The 15,449-nt window shown below is 41.0% G+C and overlaps 1 protein-coding gene across 1 annotated transcript in view; it reads right to left on the reverse strand.

Annotated features, from left to right (window-relative positions):
* Positions 1–512: 512 nt before the first annotated feature.
* ELP3 (elongator acetyltransferase complex subunit 3) overlaps positions 513–15,449 on the reverse strand; it is a 98,836-nt gene continuing 83,899 nt past the window's right edge. The window contains exon 15 of the mRNA XM_060653672.3: positions 513–2,876. Within this exon, the coding sequence (XP_060509655.1) occupies positions 2,800–2,876 (77 nt within the window). The 3' untranslated portion in view covers positions 513–2,799. The remainder of the gene's footprint in view (positions 2,877–15,449) is intronic.

Below are 15,449 nucleotides of genomic sequence, written 5' to 3' on the forward strand. Positions count from 1 at the left end.
GGTACGTGCAATTCTCATGTTTACAAGTGTGGCACCACACTGCTTCAGACCCCGAAAGGCAGCTAAGCTCCCTTGGAGGGACTCCCTAGGTGGACACAGCCACCAGCACACATGTGGGAGACTGGCCGTCCACATCATTCCAGGAAGCCCCCAGAATCACAGTGAGGTTTTAAATGTTTTTTTGCTGTTCTAGAGTCTCAGCGAGTCTCTTGTCCCTCAAAGCATGGATTTGATGATTGGCAACCTGTGACTTAGATGAATGAACTCTTCCTTCCTTTAAAGAGTGTTCATTCATTCCTAAGTTTTAGAAACTGTATCTTTGCCACGCCCCTTCACTTGGTGATGACCTATTTTTAAAATCTCATTTTCTATTCAGATTTCAGTCTGCTTTTGATATGGCTTAATTAAAACAAAAACCTCTCCAGGTAATAGAACAAGGTGAACCAAAAGCTTTGGGCTTGAGGTGGCTGCTAGGGACTCGTTCAATATAGATCAGTAACACAGGCTGTAGCTTTATTTTTTAAATTTCTTTTCTTTTAATGTTTATTTTTGAGAGAGAACGAGCAGGGAGGGGCAGAAAGAGAAGGAGACACAGAACCTGAAGCAGGCTCCAGGCTCTGGGCTGTCAGCACAGAGCCCGACGTGGGGCTTGAACTCGTGGCCTGTGAGATCATGACCTGAGTGGAAGTCGGATGCTCGACTGAGCCACCCAGGCGCCCCACAGGCTGCAGCTTTAAAGGTTCCGTGCTGAGGCTGGCAGGATCCCACTTCCTTGATCTGTCTTAGGAATTGGCCCATGGGACTGGGGAGCACGTATCTCTGAGGGGGGCCAGGCCGTGGTTGTGCCAAGCACCACACACATGCCTAGAAAAGCCCTTGGCAGTCAGAAGAGCAGTTGAAGTTTCTAGTGGCAGAGAGGCTGCAGGAATTTTGCAGGAGCCCCCGACTGCCACCCCAACGTTCCCTGTGCAGATTTGAAAGTTCTGCCGCTTTCACACAAACTTAGGAGACTCATTCCGAAGGTGGCTGAGGACGTGCTGGAAAGAGGTATTCTTCCGAGCCCCGAGATGAAAATCCAGATGGAACATTGGCTGATATCCACTTTCAGAAACAAGCAAGTTCCTAGGCAATTTGTTTTAAAATCTTGCTCTAAATTATCATTTTAGGATAAGTTTACATTTTTACAAAAGATCTGTTTGTACATTACACATTTTGATCCATTTAGGTAAATAGGACCTTGAGGATGAGAAAATGGAGGCCCAGAAACTCTTGTGTAAGCCAGGGTCACACTGTGGACAGAGGCGAGCCTGGGTCAGCACGCTCTCCATTCTGTCATCCCCAGTGGTGTGTGCTAACAGCTAGTGTGGCGCGTGTGCTGTTAGTTTGATAGTTTTGTTTTTAAAGGAAAAACAAGGATAATTGAGAAGTAGCTAAATCCCCTAGACTATACTCCCGGAAAGCCTCTGTAGCTCCACAAGCCCCCCAGAGAGCCAGTGTCATCTGCCCTGTGGCAGTGGGATGAAAAGGCAAACAGCACGAAGGAGGAAATAAATAGCATCGCAGATTGGAAACCCAAACCGGCAAATTCATAGCAAATGTCACTACATGTGTAACAGGGAGAGGGGAAAAAACCTTACATGAGTCTTCTCTATGTGTTGAAGATTTTATTTTTCAGGGGAATCAATTCCATTTAATAAAGCTTTGTAAAATGCCACAGAAGCCAGGGGGCACAGGTTTAAGCCATGCTCTTAAGAATTGGCCCTCTCCAGGCTGGGTCTCTTCTGCAGATTACCTAGAAGTTACAAAGAGGAGTTCTTGAATACAAACCTTTGAAAAAGCCAATCTTTTTCCTATTTTTGGATTTGGGCCAAATGCAGAAAGTAGATTTTCCACTTTCTTGCTTTGATAGGAGTTGAACTCTTATCTTTTTTCATTTAAAACAAGCCAAAGTCCCTCTTAAAGAATCATAATGCAGGAAACCGCTTCTGTGGAAGCGAACCTTGACTTAGGGCCACACAAGCTCAGGCATGTGCATGTCAGACTCTGCCTGCTCAGGACACACAAGAGGGGAAACCAAATGCTGCTGTCCACGCTGTTCTGCAGTTGTCTAGAGTAGGGGGAGCACAGACAAGAAAAAGTGCAAAATAAAGGGTGTTTGTAAGGGCCAGAGTGGATGGGAGACCCCCACATGAGAAACGCTGGTTTCAAGCTTCACACACAAACCTACAACTTCAATTCCTCTCTCCTCATCACACTGTTATTTCAAACATCAGCATGGGAATCAGAATTATTTCCATTAAAACAAGAGCTCATTTTCTTGTGCCGGAATGTATATAAAGGCCAGAGATCAAAGCCTGACAGTTTTCATGTTCCAGCCTTTTTGTCCCTACAGTATATAAATAACCTACTCCTAAGTTTACTCCTCAAATGACAATAGCTAGCTTTACTTCATGAATTATGGTGTCCAAATGAGTTGATTAATTTGCTTTCGTCACTGTGCATGAGTCATGGTAGATCAACTGCAGGCTTCATGCAGACTTTAGAAACTGGATACATGACTCAAGAACACGCAGCAGCTCTGGGCACCAGGGGCTTGGTGGGCTTGGTCGGCAGGCGCCTGGCCTGGCCCTGAACGCAGTTTCCAGTCTCTGCAGCTGCAGGATGAGGGTGAAGCTCCTTGCCAGGGAGGCAGGGTAGGTCCATTTGTTTTGCTCGGCCTCTCTGCTGAGTAGTCAAGGTATCTTGAATCTTTATTTTCTGCCAGGGAGGACACTGCATCAAGGTGGGCCGGTGTGGCCATTATTTCAGCGTCTTTACCATGTACGGCCCTTGTAGTCTGTAGCCAATCTTTCTGTAATAATTCCTGGTGCCGACCCCTGTGAGGCAGCAGAAAACCAAAGAAAGAAGAGTATTAAGCGTAAACTCCTGTAAAAACCCTCAAAGGCCAGCAGATGCTCCTCTCTCAGCTCCACCCCCCGCCCCCCTCATATTCACAGACCAAATTCCAGTCCAGATCGAACCTCATTTTAACAAGTTTGGAACATTTTTATCATTTTGAATACAGGCTGTATTAAACCATAGAAACTTTGTATTTTAGAGCCTGTGTATTTCAGTCCTGTTGGCACACCATGGGAGGAGGTGGATTTAAGTGTGACCTGTCCACATTCTAAATGGAACCAAACAGTATCACAGTTCCCCGGAAGGTGAAAGAGAGGGGAGACAGGGGAAAATGGGGTCTCCACAGAGCCTAGAGAGGGAAGGGGCACCGAACGAAAAGAAGCTGTGCTTCAGTGTCAGTGCAACACGCCCTCATCGTGAGCGACAATTTCAACAGAATATTGGTCACATTAAATTAATGCTACTTAATTTGCATTTTATTAAAGTTTTGTTTAACTGGCATATTTCTTTCATGTATGAACAGTGTAAGTACCAGAAGTTCATACCTGTTTTAAGTTTGCATGCATTTAAGCAACATTAGCTGATTTAAGTCAATACTAAAGGTCTATGAACTTTTTTTTTAAAAGGGATCTACATATTAAGTTTGAGAAACACTATCCTAAGTGATCCCTCTAAATAAAATACTGTCCCACAGAAGATGCTGAGAGTGCACAGGAGGATAAATGCATGGCTTATAAGGTAGTGTCTACTGGCGTGGTTAAGAGGGGACAGGCTCTGGATCAGTTTGATCTGGGTTTAAGACCTGGACCCATTTTACAGGTCTGTGGCCTGGGTCAGTTACTTAATTTCCCTGAACTTTTTTTTTTTTTCCATATAATTTATTGTCAAATTGATTTCCATACAACACCCAGTGCTCATCTCAACAGGTGCCCTTCTCAATGCCCATAACCCACTTTCCCCTCTCCCACTCCCCAGCAACCCTCAGTTTGTTCTCAGTATTTAAGAGTCTCTTAAGGTTTGCCTCCTTCCCTCTCCGTAACTTTTTCCCCCCCTTCCCTCTGGTCTTAAGTTTCTCAGGATCCACATATGAGTAAAAACATACAGTATCTGTCTTTCTCTGCCTGGCTTATCTCACTTAGCATAATACTCTCCAGTTCCATCCACGTTGCTACAAAAGGCTATATTTCATTCTTTCTCCTTGCCAAGTAGTATTCCATTGTACATATAAACCACATCTTCTTTATCCATTCATCAGTTGATGGACATTTAGGCTCTTTCCATAATTTGGCTATTGTTGAGAAGTGCTGCTGTAAACATTGGGGCACATGCATCAGCACTCCTGTATCCCTTGGGTCAATTCCTAGCAGTGCTATTGCTGGGTCATAGGGTAAATCTATTTTTAATTTTTTGAGGAATCTCCATGCTGTTTTCCAGAGTGGCTGCACCAGTTTGCACTCCCATCAACAGTGCAAGAAGGTTCCCATTTCTCCACATCCTCTCCAGCATCTATAGTCTCCTGACTTGTTCATTTTGGCCACTCTGACCAGCGTGAGGTGATATCTCAGTGTGGTTTTGATTTGTATTTCTCTGATGAGGAGTGAACACTTACAGCAATGGCTAGATGATCTAGACAGAGAATCAATAAAGAAACAAGGGCCCTGAATGATACATTGGATCAGATGGACTTGACAGATATATTTAGAACTCTGCATCCCAAAGCAACGGAATATACTTTCTTCTCGAGTGCACATGGAACATTCTCCAAGATAGATCACACACTGGGTCACAAAACAGCCCTTCATAAGTATACAAGAATTGAGATCATACCATGCACACTTTCAGATCACAATGCTATGAAACTTGAAATCAACCACAGGAAAAAGTCTGGAAACCCTCCAAAAGCATGGAAGTTAAAGAACATCCTACTAAAGAATGAATGGGCCAACCAGGCAATTAGAGAAGAAATTTAAAAATATATGGAAACAAATGAAAATGAAAATACAACAATCCAAACGTTTTGGGATGCAGCAAAGGCAGTCCTGAGAGGAAAATACATTGCAATCCAAGCCTATCTCAAGAAACACGAAAAATCCCAAATACAAAATCTAACAGCACACCTAAAGGAAATAGAAGCAGAACAGCAAAGACACCCCAAACCCAGAAGAAGAGAAATTATAATAAAGATCAGAGCAGAAATAAACAATATAGAATCTAAAAAAACAGTAGAGCAGATCAATGAAACCAAGAGTTGTTTTTTTGAAAAAATGAACAAAATTGGTAAACCTCTAGCCACGCTTCTCAAAAAGAAAAGGGAGAGGACCCAAATAGATAAAGTCACGAATGAAAATGGAATTATTACAACCAATCCCTCAGAAATACAAGCAATTATCAGGGAATACTATGAAAAATTATATGCCAACAAACTGGACAACCTAGAAGAAATGGACAAATTCCTAAGCACCCACACACTTCCAAAACTCAAACAGGAAGAAATAGAAAACTTGAACAGACCCATAACCAGAGAAGAGATTGAATCAGTTATCAAAAATCTCCCAACAAATAAGAGTCCAGGACCAGATGGCTTCCCTGGGGAATTGTACCAGACATTTAAAGCAGAGATAATACCTATCCTTCTCAAGCTGTTCCAAAAAATAGGAAGGGAAGGAAAACTTCCAGACTCATTGTATGAAGCCAGCATTACTTTGATTCCCAAACCAGACAGAGACCCAGCAAAAAAAGAGAACCCTGAACCTTTATTTTATCCTCTGTAATAATGTACTTAAGTTTTCAGGATGTTGAGTATTAAATGAGATAGTCTATGGAATGTGATTAGTGCAGGGTCTGAAAAAAGCCAATTCCTCAGAAACATTGGCTGTTATTATTCTTTTAAAGCTGTTTATGATCTGGTACCCAACTACATTTCTAGCTTTATCTCTTGCTACACCTCTCTTCTTAAAAATTATGCTTCAGCCTTGGTGAATTTTAAATTTTTTAAGTTCTCTGCACATGTCTGGCTCTTTTTCTAGCTTCCAGGTCTTTGCTTATGCTTGTTCCCTCTAGCAAACTAATCAAACCTAAGAAGGGGGTGGTGGAAACCTCCATTTATAGGTCAGAAGCACTGGTAACAACCTGGACTTGCAATTGGCATTTGAAGTGAGGACATTCTTGTGGGCCTGAGCCCTTAACCTGTGGGATCTGAAGCTGTCTCCAGGTAGATAGTGTCAGAATGGAGTTAAATTACAGGACACACAGCTGGTGTGGCAGAATTGCTTGATGTGTGGAAACACCCTACATTCGGTGTCAGTAGCATAGGTATTCAGAGTATCGTGTGTAATGTGAATGAAAACAACTGCGGTTTTCTTTACAGTGTTCTGCCCCCCAGAACTCCCCATGGTGGACTGTGCCACTGTTGGCCTCCCTAAGTGGTACGAGTTCTATTTACCTTTTTCTTTACTTTGTATTCCTAGTGCTGAGTATTGTGCATGAAATAGAGACTCTTAAATACTGAGAACTGAGGGTTTGATGAGGGTTTAAGGGGAAAGTGGGTGATGGGCACTGAGGAGGGCACCTGTTAGGATGAGCACTGGGTGTTGTATGGAAACCAATCTGACAATAAATTATATAAAAAAATTTAAAAAAACCCAAAAAACAAAACAAACCAAAAACCCAAAGAACTGTTAGCTCTTTCAAGTCTAGCCTAGTTCTTTAGCCCAAACATTTGCTACTTAGGAAAAGGACTTTCCCACCATGTTTTGTTTCCTATCTCCTTTGAAAGTTTTCAAGTGTTTAGAAAATTGAATTGAAGCTGACACAATGGAAGTAACAGTACTATATCATGTGATGACAGGTCACTGGACAATTTCCCTTTTAATTCAAGGATTACTGAGAAACCACAAGAGACTCCTAATGATAGGGAACAAACTGAGGGGTGACAGAGGGAGGTGGTTGGGAATGAGCTAGCTGGGTGATGGGTATTAAAGAATGCACTTGTTGTGATGAGCACTGGGTGTTGTATGTAAGTAATGAATCACTGAATTCTCCTGAAACCAATATTGCACTGTATGTTATCTAGAATTAAAAAAAAAAATAGGATTACTGATATTCTATCTTGCACAATTTCACCTTGTCTCTACATTCTAATCATTACTTCTACTCAACATTGTGGCTTGGGATACAGCAAGAGGAAAACACACACAGAATATAGGTCAGATAGTAGCACACACCCACTGAATATAGGAAGACAGCTCAGAACCCCCAGAGGGGTACAACCACTTTATTGTTTGTACTATTTCCTAAAGCTCTCGTTCCATAAGCACATCCTATAATCCAGCAATTATATTCCTGAGTGAAGAGAGAAATGAATGCTTATATCCAACAAAAGACATTATTTATAATATCCAAACAGGAAATAACCCAAATATCTATCAGTAGTAGAATGGATAAATTATATTTTCACCCACAGAATGGAAAAAGGAACTATAGCTATCTGCAAGAACATGGATGAACCTCAAAGGCCTAACATGTATGAAAGAAAGCACATATGAAAGATCCCATCAACACAAAGTGCAGACACAGGTAAAGTTAATTTTATGGTCCTGGAAGTCAGAGTACTGGTTACATCTGGAAGATGGTATGAACTGAAAGAGGGAAGAAGAGTCTCCTGGAGGGCTGAAAAAGTTCCATCTTAATCTAATAGTTACATGGGAATATAATTCACATGCAAAAACTAATCAAGTGGTACACTTAAAATGTACTTTATTGCATATAATATCTCAATTAAGAAAAAGGCTCAAGAGGGGCACTCCATTTTATAGATGTTTCAATGTGTTTTGAGAACTCAATTTGTCCAGAGAATTTAGGAAATAAGGTAGAAGGAATAGGATGAGTGGCTCATTCCACACTGAACCCTCAACTTGGACAAACCCACCACCAGGAGACCTCGGAATATACTTCTCCTATCCACAAAGAAGCTAGAATTCATAGCATCTCTCTCCATGCTAGCTGCTTCCCTTACTTATAGTCCTGTTGTTCCGGTCGCCATGCTGTGCTTCATTTGACTTGCGTGTCTATCTTCCTAGAATGTAAGCTCTTTGAAGTCAATGACTTCCATCATTAGGAAGTGTCTGGCATATAATCAACTATTGTACTGTATTCAGTTATTATGTTGTATACATACAAAGAAATGTGCCCCTGAGGGATGTCTTTAAAAAGAAAAAAGAAAGAAAAAAACTGCCTGTATGTTAGGTGACAGGTAGTGAAAATGACTCAGTGTAAAAGGCATGAAGGGCAGGGCTTTATCTAGTTCCAGCTTTCTTACCTTGTTAAAGATTTAGAGGCAGCTTTCTAATTTATACTGTTATCTCTTATAAAGTTGCCCCCACATTTTAAAGACATAGCTCTGGCTTTTTATATTTTCTAATTTCACAAAGTAGATGCCATTTTCCATGGACTTAATTTATTATGGAGAATATGTAAAAGTAGAGGTGATGTATCGAACTTCCATATACCTATTACCCAGCTTCAACAATGATCAATTAATTCACCAGACTGCTAATGCTTCTAGCTTTCTACTCATGTGAAGTCATAAAATACATTGGGTTTCCTTCTGGTTCTGCTCAGCATGTTCACTGGAGGCATGTTTTAATTGCCTTCTTTCAAATAAAGATGGTGATATCTCCTTTACCATTAATTACCAGACTGAAGGTGTACTGTTGGTCAAAGTGCATCCTAGAACAGCTACACCTGTTATCTGTCCACCATAACCAGCAGAGGTGAGACAGAAGCAGTTCCTTACATCTAACACAGGACAGCCCTCGGATAAGTGCAAAGTTCAACAGAGTGTGCCCTGATTTCCTAAGCTGCTGAAAAGAACAGCTTTACTGGGGTAACACTAAGCATTCCTCAGTCATGATTCCAACTGAGCATACAGACTCCCTGAGCTATTTCTGCCTTTATACAGGGCATGGGCCTTAGAAACCATTACAACTTGAGAAGAGGCATTCAGGCTTTGTGCTTTTTTGAAAGAAAGGTATATTTTCAGGCTCCTATCTTTGTTTCCACTAACATGCAGTAGCACGGAGATGGAAAATCTACTTCTGGACCCTTTGGGAAGATTTAAGTATTTTGGGGAAAGAAGTCTGACCTCCAGCGGGTCTGAACTCCAACCTCTTAAACAACTAAGCAAAAATACGCCCGTTTGTATTTCTTTGTGCCTCTTGTTTCTGGACAGCTTCCCCACCTCCATGCCCCTGCTGCATTTCTACAATCTGCAGAACAGGCTGGTAAAAGCATTAGCACTCTTAGCCAGCTTGGAGGAGAACAGGCCATCACTGGGGCTGGGTATGGGCCACACCCTGCTCCCCTCACCCCTTGGTGCTGAGCAGGGCTCCAAACAGTCCTCCTCACAGTAACTTTCCTCTTGTTAGTCGGCCAACAGCAAGCAATTACATTTCACAGCTGACGTCTGCCAGCCTCCTGGACTGACGTAGGCAGACTGTGTCACAGGCCTCAGCGTTAACACTGCTCCTGCCCTTGAGAAGAGATGCAGTGGACTCTACAAGTAACTGACTTCTCAACCTGATCGCTTGGGTGTGTCTGCAAAGCCCGGTGGGCTAGGGAATGAGCAGGACTTGAACCGATATGCAGCAGTCCTCAGGGTGCCCTACTAGCATTGTTAGTAGAGCATTCAGGATGGGGAGGGCAGGGGGTGGTCCAAATTCCTGTTTTAGATTCATTGCTTTGCCAGATGTGATATGATCAAATGAGATAAGGTAGAAAAAGAGTATCCAGACACGTGCCTAGAGTAATATTCTGTGATTTGGCTTTGGTCACCAGCCTCTTTAGCTACCTTCAGCCACATCACATTCCTGAAGCCAAACTTGAAAATATGTTAAATCAACCCTTTGAAACTTAAATCTGATTTTTCTGAGTAGGTACAAAAGATTGAGATGATGATTCATAATCATTAAAAAAAAATCAGTGAAATAAAAACAAACTGTTTTAATTACTTTTGGGTTCAATTAATCAACTATTTATTGAGTACTTGGTATGTGCCTAGCAGCGTTAATACAAGGCAAATGTATTCATTAGTTTCATTCATTTGCTACTAAAATGAGACTTTATTACATCTCATTGATCGCTTAGTTGGATGGCACTATTTCACTCTTCAACAATGCCCATGTAGGAGAGTTGGGAAAGGTTTTTATTCTGAATGTCTGAAAATGAACCAGTTAACTCAATGACCTTAAATCTTTGAAAGAGAGTTTTTTCCCCCTGCTATGTTATTAAAAAAAAAAAAAAAAGAAACTTACAAAATTACCCACATGTAATCTTAGCTCTTCAAAGCAGCTGACTATTTCAAATCATTAATAAAGCACATTAGTACCTTATTCTCCATCATCCTGGATGATACAGAGAATATCTGAGTAGAGGTATAAGATCCAACCTGCTACCCAGCAGCCTAAAATTCCTCTATCCATTCTGAAATGGCTATACCAAGGTAATAGCGAAGACAAAATGAACAAAGGATAAAAGTAGATAACTTGTATAGCAGTTACACAGAATTTAAATGAAACCTACTGTGGTAACTTAGAGTAGGATGACGGTGGTAGGTTATCTTACAGCTCTTAGATTTTTTTCCCCTCACACAGTGTCTGACCTAGGAGAGCCCACAAACTTCTAATTCAAAACTGGACTGGCTCTGTTCATATCAGTGCAAAATATCTGCTATGTCACAGATCATTCCCACTACTTTGCTCACGTCCCAAATCATTAGTGTGTCTCTGCAGAAGTTAAAGACTGTGCCATCTGCAACCTGGAAGGAAGTGGTATCCCTTATAGTTTTTTAAAAAATTGACTTTGAAAAAGCAAATGGTCAAATAGGAAACTCCAGAGATCAGTCCCTCCACTGAAACCACCATTAAACTGGAAAAAAATAGAACCAACCATTTTGAGACACTAGAAATTGATAAGACATTTATAGCAACCGGGGTTGGGGGGAGGGAGGGCACTTGATGAAGGAGCTGCTGAACTCTGAGAAGAGAGCAGCAGATGTAAACCACATACTCTCCCCCATTCCTACAGCAGTTAGCTAAAGCCAGCTAGCTGTGTATTTTGTTTGGTTTGGAGGCTCCTGGAGGAACTACTGCCTTTGCTTTGGCCTCTCCTTTCTGTGCTGGGTGTTTGTTGTAAGATTTGAAGAGACATACAGCACCCTCCCCCATTTTTAAAGATCCAGACATTTAAGAAAATCTCTGTCAGGTCACAGGCTGATTGCAGAGAGGACAGAAACTTTAGTGTCCACATGCAACAAAGAACTGACTTTACAAAAATAGTTTGGAAAAGTCACTACACAAATGGATGACTGCAGCCCTTAAGAGCAATCCTTGAAGAGGGGGAGAATCTTTTATATTATTCAAATGTGCAGTTCTCAACATCAACAACAAAAACAAACCCAGGAAAATAAGGCCATTCATGGGAAAAAGAGAATTTGACAGAAACTGTGCCTGAGGAAGCCTAGATACTGGGATTACCAGGCAGAATCAACGGTATTAAATATGCTCAGGAGCTAAAGGAAACCATGAACAAAGAACTAAAGGAGCACAACCAACAAAAGAAAAATCACTAAGGGGGACTGTATCAAATTAAAAAGCTTCCATACAGCAAAAGAAATAATCAACAAAATGAAAAGACAACGTACGGAATGGGAGAACATATTTGTAATTCACATATTGGATAAGGAATTTTATCTAATATGCTTAACTCCTACAACTTAGTTACAAAAGTCAATCTGATTAAAAATGGGCAGAGAAATTAAACTGACATTTTTTCAAAGAAGATATCCACATGGCCAATAGGTACATGAAAAGTTGCTCAACATCACTACTCATCAGGGAAATGCAAATCAAGACCACAATGACATGACCTCATTCATACCTGTTAGCCTGGCCATCATCAAGAAGACAAAAGAACAAGTGTTGGCAATATGTGGAGAAAAGAGAATCCCTTGTGTACTGTTGGCTGGGAATGCAAATTGGTGCAGCCATTATGGAAAAACAGTATGGAGGCTCCTCAGAAAATTAAAAATAAAATTGCTATATGATACAGGAGACAAAATGTTCAATTCATCAAGGTTTAACAATTATAAACACACATACACCTAACAACAGAGCCCCAAAATATATGAAGCAAAAATGGACAGAATTGAGGGGAGAGATAAATAGTTCTACAATAAGAATTGCAGACTTCAACAGACATTTTCAATAATGGCTTGAAAAATAAGACAGAAGATCAATAAGGAAACAGAGGACTTGAAAAACACTTTAAACTGATTAGACCTAACAGGCATATACAGAACACATCACTCAGCAACAGAAGAATATGCATTTTCCACAGGGGACATGAAGCATTCTCTAGCTTAGATCATAAATCAGGTCATAAAAGAAAACTTAATAAATTTAAAAAGACTGAAATCTTAAAGTATGAAGAAAAGTATAAAGAAAAAGAGACTGAAATTACTAAAATTAGAAATGAAAGAGAAATTTATTTATAGAAATAAAAAGGGTTAGAAGAGAATACTATGAAGAATATTGATGTGTGTATACACTAACATACTGGATAACCTAGTTAAAATGGACAAATTCCTAGAAACACAAACTACAAAGATTTACTCAAGAAGAAACAGGTCTATATGGTCCTACAACAAGTCAGGAGATTGAATCAGTAATAAAAAACCTTCCAACAAAGAAAAGCCCAGAACTAGATGGCTTTACTTGTGATTTCTATTAAATGTTCATACACACACACATGCACACAGCATACACACGTGGAATATTGTTCAGTCTTAGTAAAGGAAGCATAATCTTTTAATGTTATAGTATGAATAAACCTAGAAGACACTATGCTAAGGGAAATAAGTCAGACACAAAAGGCCATATACTGTATGATTCCACCTCACAGAGACAAAGTAGATTAGAAGTTACCAGGGGCTGGGGTGATGGGAGAATTGAGAATACTGCTTAATGAGGACAGAGTCTCTGTTTGGGGTAGTGAAAATGTTTTGGAAATAGTGGTGATGGTTGTATAACGTTGTGACTGTAACAAATGCCCCAAAATGTATACTGAAAAATGGTCATAACGGCAGGGGCACGTGAATGGCTCGGTTGAGCATCCAACTCTTGATTTCGGCTCAGGTCACCATCCCAGGGTCATGGGATTGAGCCCAATGTTGGGCTCTGTGCTGAGCATGGAGCCTGCTTAAGATTCATTCATTCTCATTCTCTTTCCCTCTCTCTCTCCCCTTCTGCTTTTGTAGGCCCCCCCCAAAAAAAATAAAAAAAAAAATTTTTTTTTAATGTTTATAATGGCAAATTTTATGTCATATACAATTTACTACCTTCCCAAATTGAGAAAACAAGACTTCAAGGTCCATTAACTATTTTCAGGTGTTTGTTTGGGGGCAGGAATGTGGATAAGGGTAGGATATCTTTAGAGAGAAACCAGCCCAAAGATGGTCTATATTCTATAACCTAGAAGAAAGGTAAGTGGCCAATATCATAGATCTAAAGGATTAAACATTTAGATAGGCTTATAAAGGGAAATACAGAAATGTCCTCATGGAAGAGAGAGAGCAGACAAAAGGTCAGATGCAGGGGCTACTTGTGGGGGCCTGCCAAAGTCTACTTAGGACAGTGTTAGGTATAACTGTGCTGCCATGACTGGCTCTATGAAACCCTGATATTGGGTTTGGGACAAGAACTCTTGAATCTACATATGGCCAAAGACAGTCCATCCTGGGAGAAGGCTAAATGAAGTTTTCTGTAGAAAGGGACTGGGTAACTTAATCTCAAGTTAATGAAAACATATTTTTTTTTTTTTTAATTTTTTTTTCAACGTTTTTTATTTATTTTTGGGACAGAGAGAGACAGAGCATGAACGGGGGAGGGGCAGAGAGAGAGGGAGACACAGAATCGGAAACAGGCTCCAGGCTCCGAGCCATCAGCCCAGAGCCTGACGCGGGGCTCGAACTCACGGACCGCGAGATCGTGACCTGGCTGAAGTCGGACGCTTAACCGACTGCGCCACCCAGGCGCCCCTAATGAAAACATATTTAACTTAGTAGGCAAAGGTGGCCGCCACCAGATCTTCTCTTTAAAAGTGGATATATTTCCTCTCTTTTAAAATGTGGGCTGGCCCAATGACTCTGGTAACCAATAGAATGGGGCATAAGTCACATTGTGGTAGACAGTCTCTAAGAGGAGGACTCCCAAAGTCCCTGTCTACTGGTATTCAGTCTTGCATAATCCCTTCCCCTTGAGTGTGGGCTGGACTTGTTGACTTATTACTAAGAGTAGGTATAAGGACTGTAGCTCCCATCTCAAGGGGCCGTCTCTGTGATCACTCTGCTGAGGGCAGCAAGCTGCCACGTGATGAGCAGCCCTTTGGAGAGGCCTACATGGCATGGTGAGGAACTGTGGCCCTAAGACCAACAGCCCATGAGGAACTGAAGCCTGTCAAACCACATGGTAAACCCGGAAGTGGATCTTTCAACCCCAATTGAATCCTGAAATGATTACAACTCCAGCTGATACCTTAACTGGAGTTTTATGAGATACTTTGAGGCAGAGGTACCTCACTAAGTCACTTCTAGATTTCTGACTTACAGGAATTGTGATGACCGCTTGTTTTCAGACATTAAGTTTTGTGATTATTTATTACACAGCAACAGATAATGAATATAAGATGTTCTGGGACTTCTAAGTCTAGTCTTTGCTCCCTTCCTTTAAGAGCCCAGCCTTCATGCTATGAGAAATGCAAGTCAGGTGGAAAAGAACCAAGGTGCTCATGCTGACAGTCTCAACTGAGCACCCATTACCAGCTAGAACTGAAACTCCAGACAAGCCAACCTAGTCACAGCTGATGGCCATTTAAGCTACCCCAGCCAAGGTCCTAGACATCATGAAACAGAAGTGAGCCATCTTCTCTATGCCCAGTTGAATTTCTGACCCACAGAATCACTAAGAAAATAAATTGGTTGTTGTATTAAGCCATTAAATTTTGGGGTGATGTGTTACACAACAAGAGATAACCAAAACAACCACTAATTAGGATTTGCAGTAAGAGGTAACAGGGCACATAGGATATAGATCTGGGGCTTCTGGACTGCTTTACCAAACAACAGTGATTCATTCATAAATGGTGGATAAACCAGACAACCGGATGCTCAGGGAGGTAGAGGATTGGGGGCAGGGGGCATAAGGAAATATAATCCCATGGCCACAATCTAAAACCCTAAATCCATCAGTTAATGTCTCAGAAATGTGAGTCAGAGACAACAGTTCAAGCCATGTGATAAAAAGAATAAGAAATTCCCTGTGTTATGTCTTGCTGGAATTAGAAATGCTTAAACTAAAAAGCTCTATAAAAACAGTATCTTGGTTGCTAAGGAAGGCAGCATCAATGTTTTCCAGAATTATTTAGTAATCTGATCACCCAAAGGGGAAGAATCTGCCAAATCCTTGCCTCTAAGATCTAAAAGAGAAAAGTTTTATCAA

The sequence above is a fragment of the Panthera onca genome, chromosome B1 (assembly GCF_046562875.1).
Source record: "Panthera onca isolate mPanOnc1 chromosome B1, mPanOnc1 haplotype 2, whole genome shotgun sequence".
Lineage (NCBI taxonomy): Eukaryota > Metazoa > Chordata > Mammalia > Carnivora > Felidae > Panthera > Panthera onca.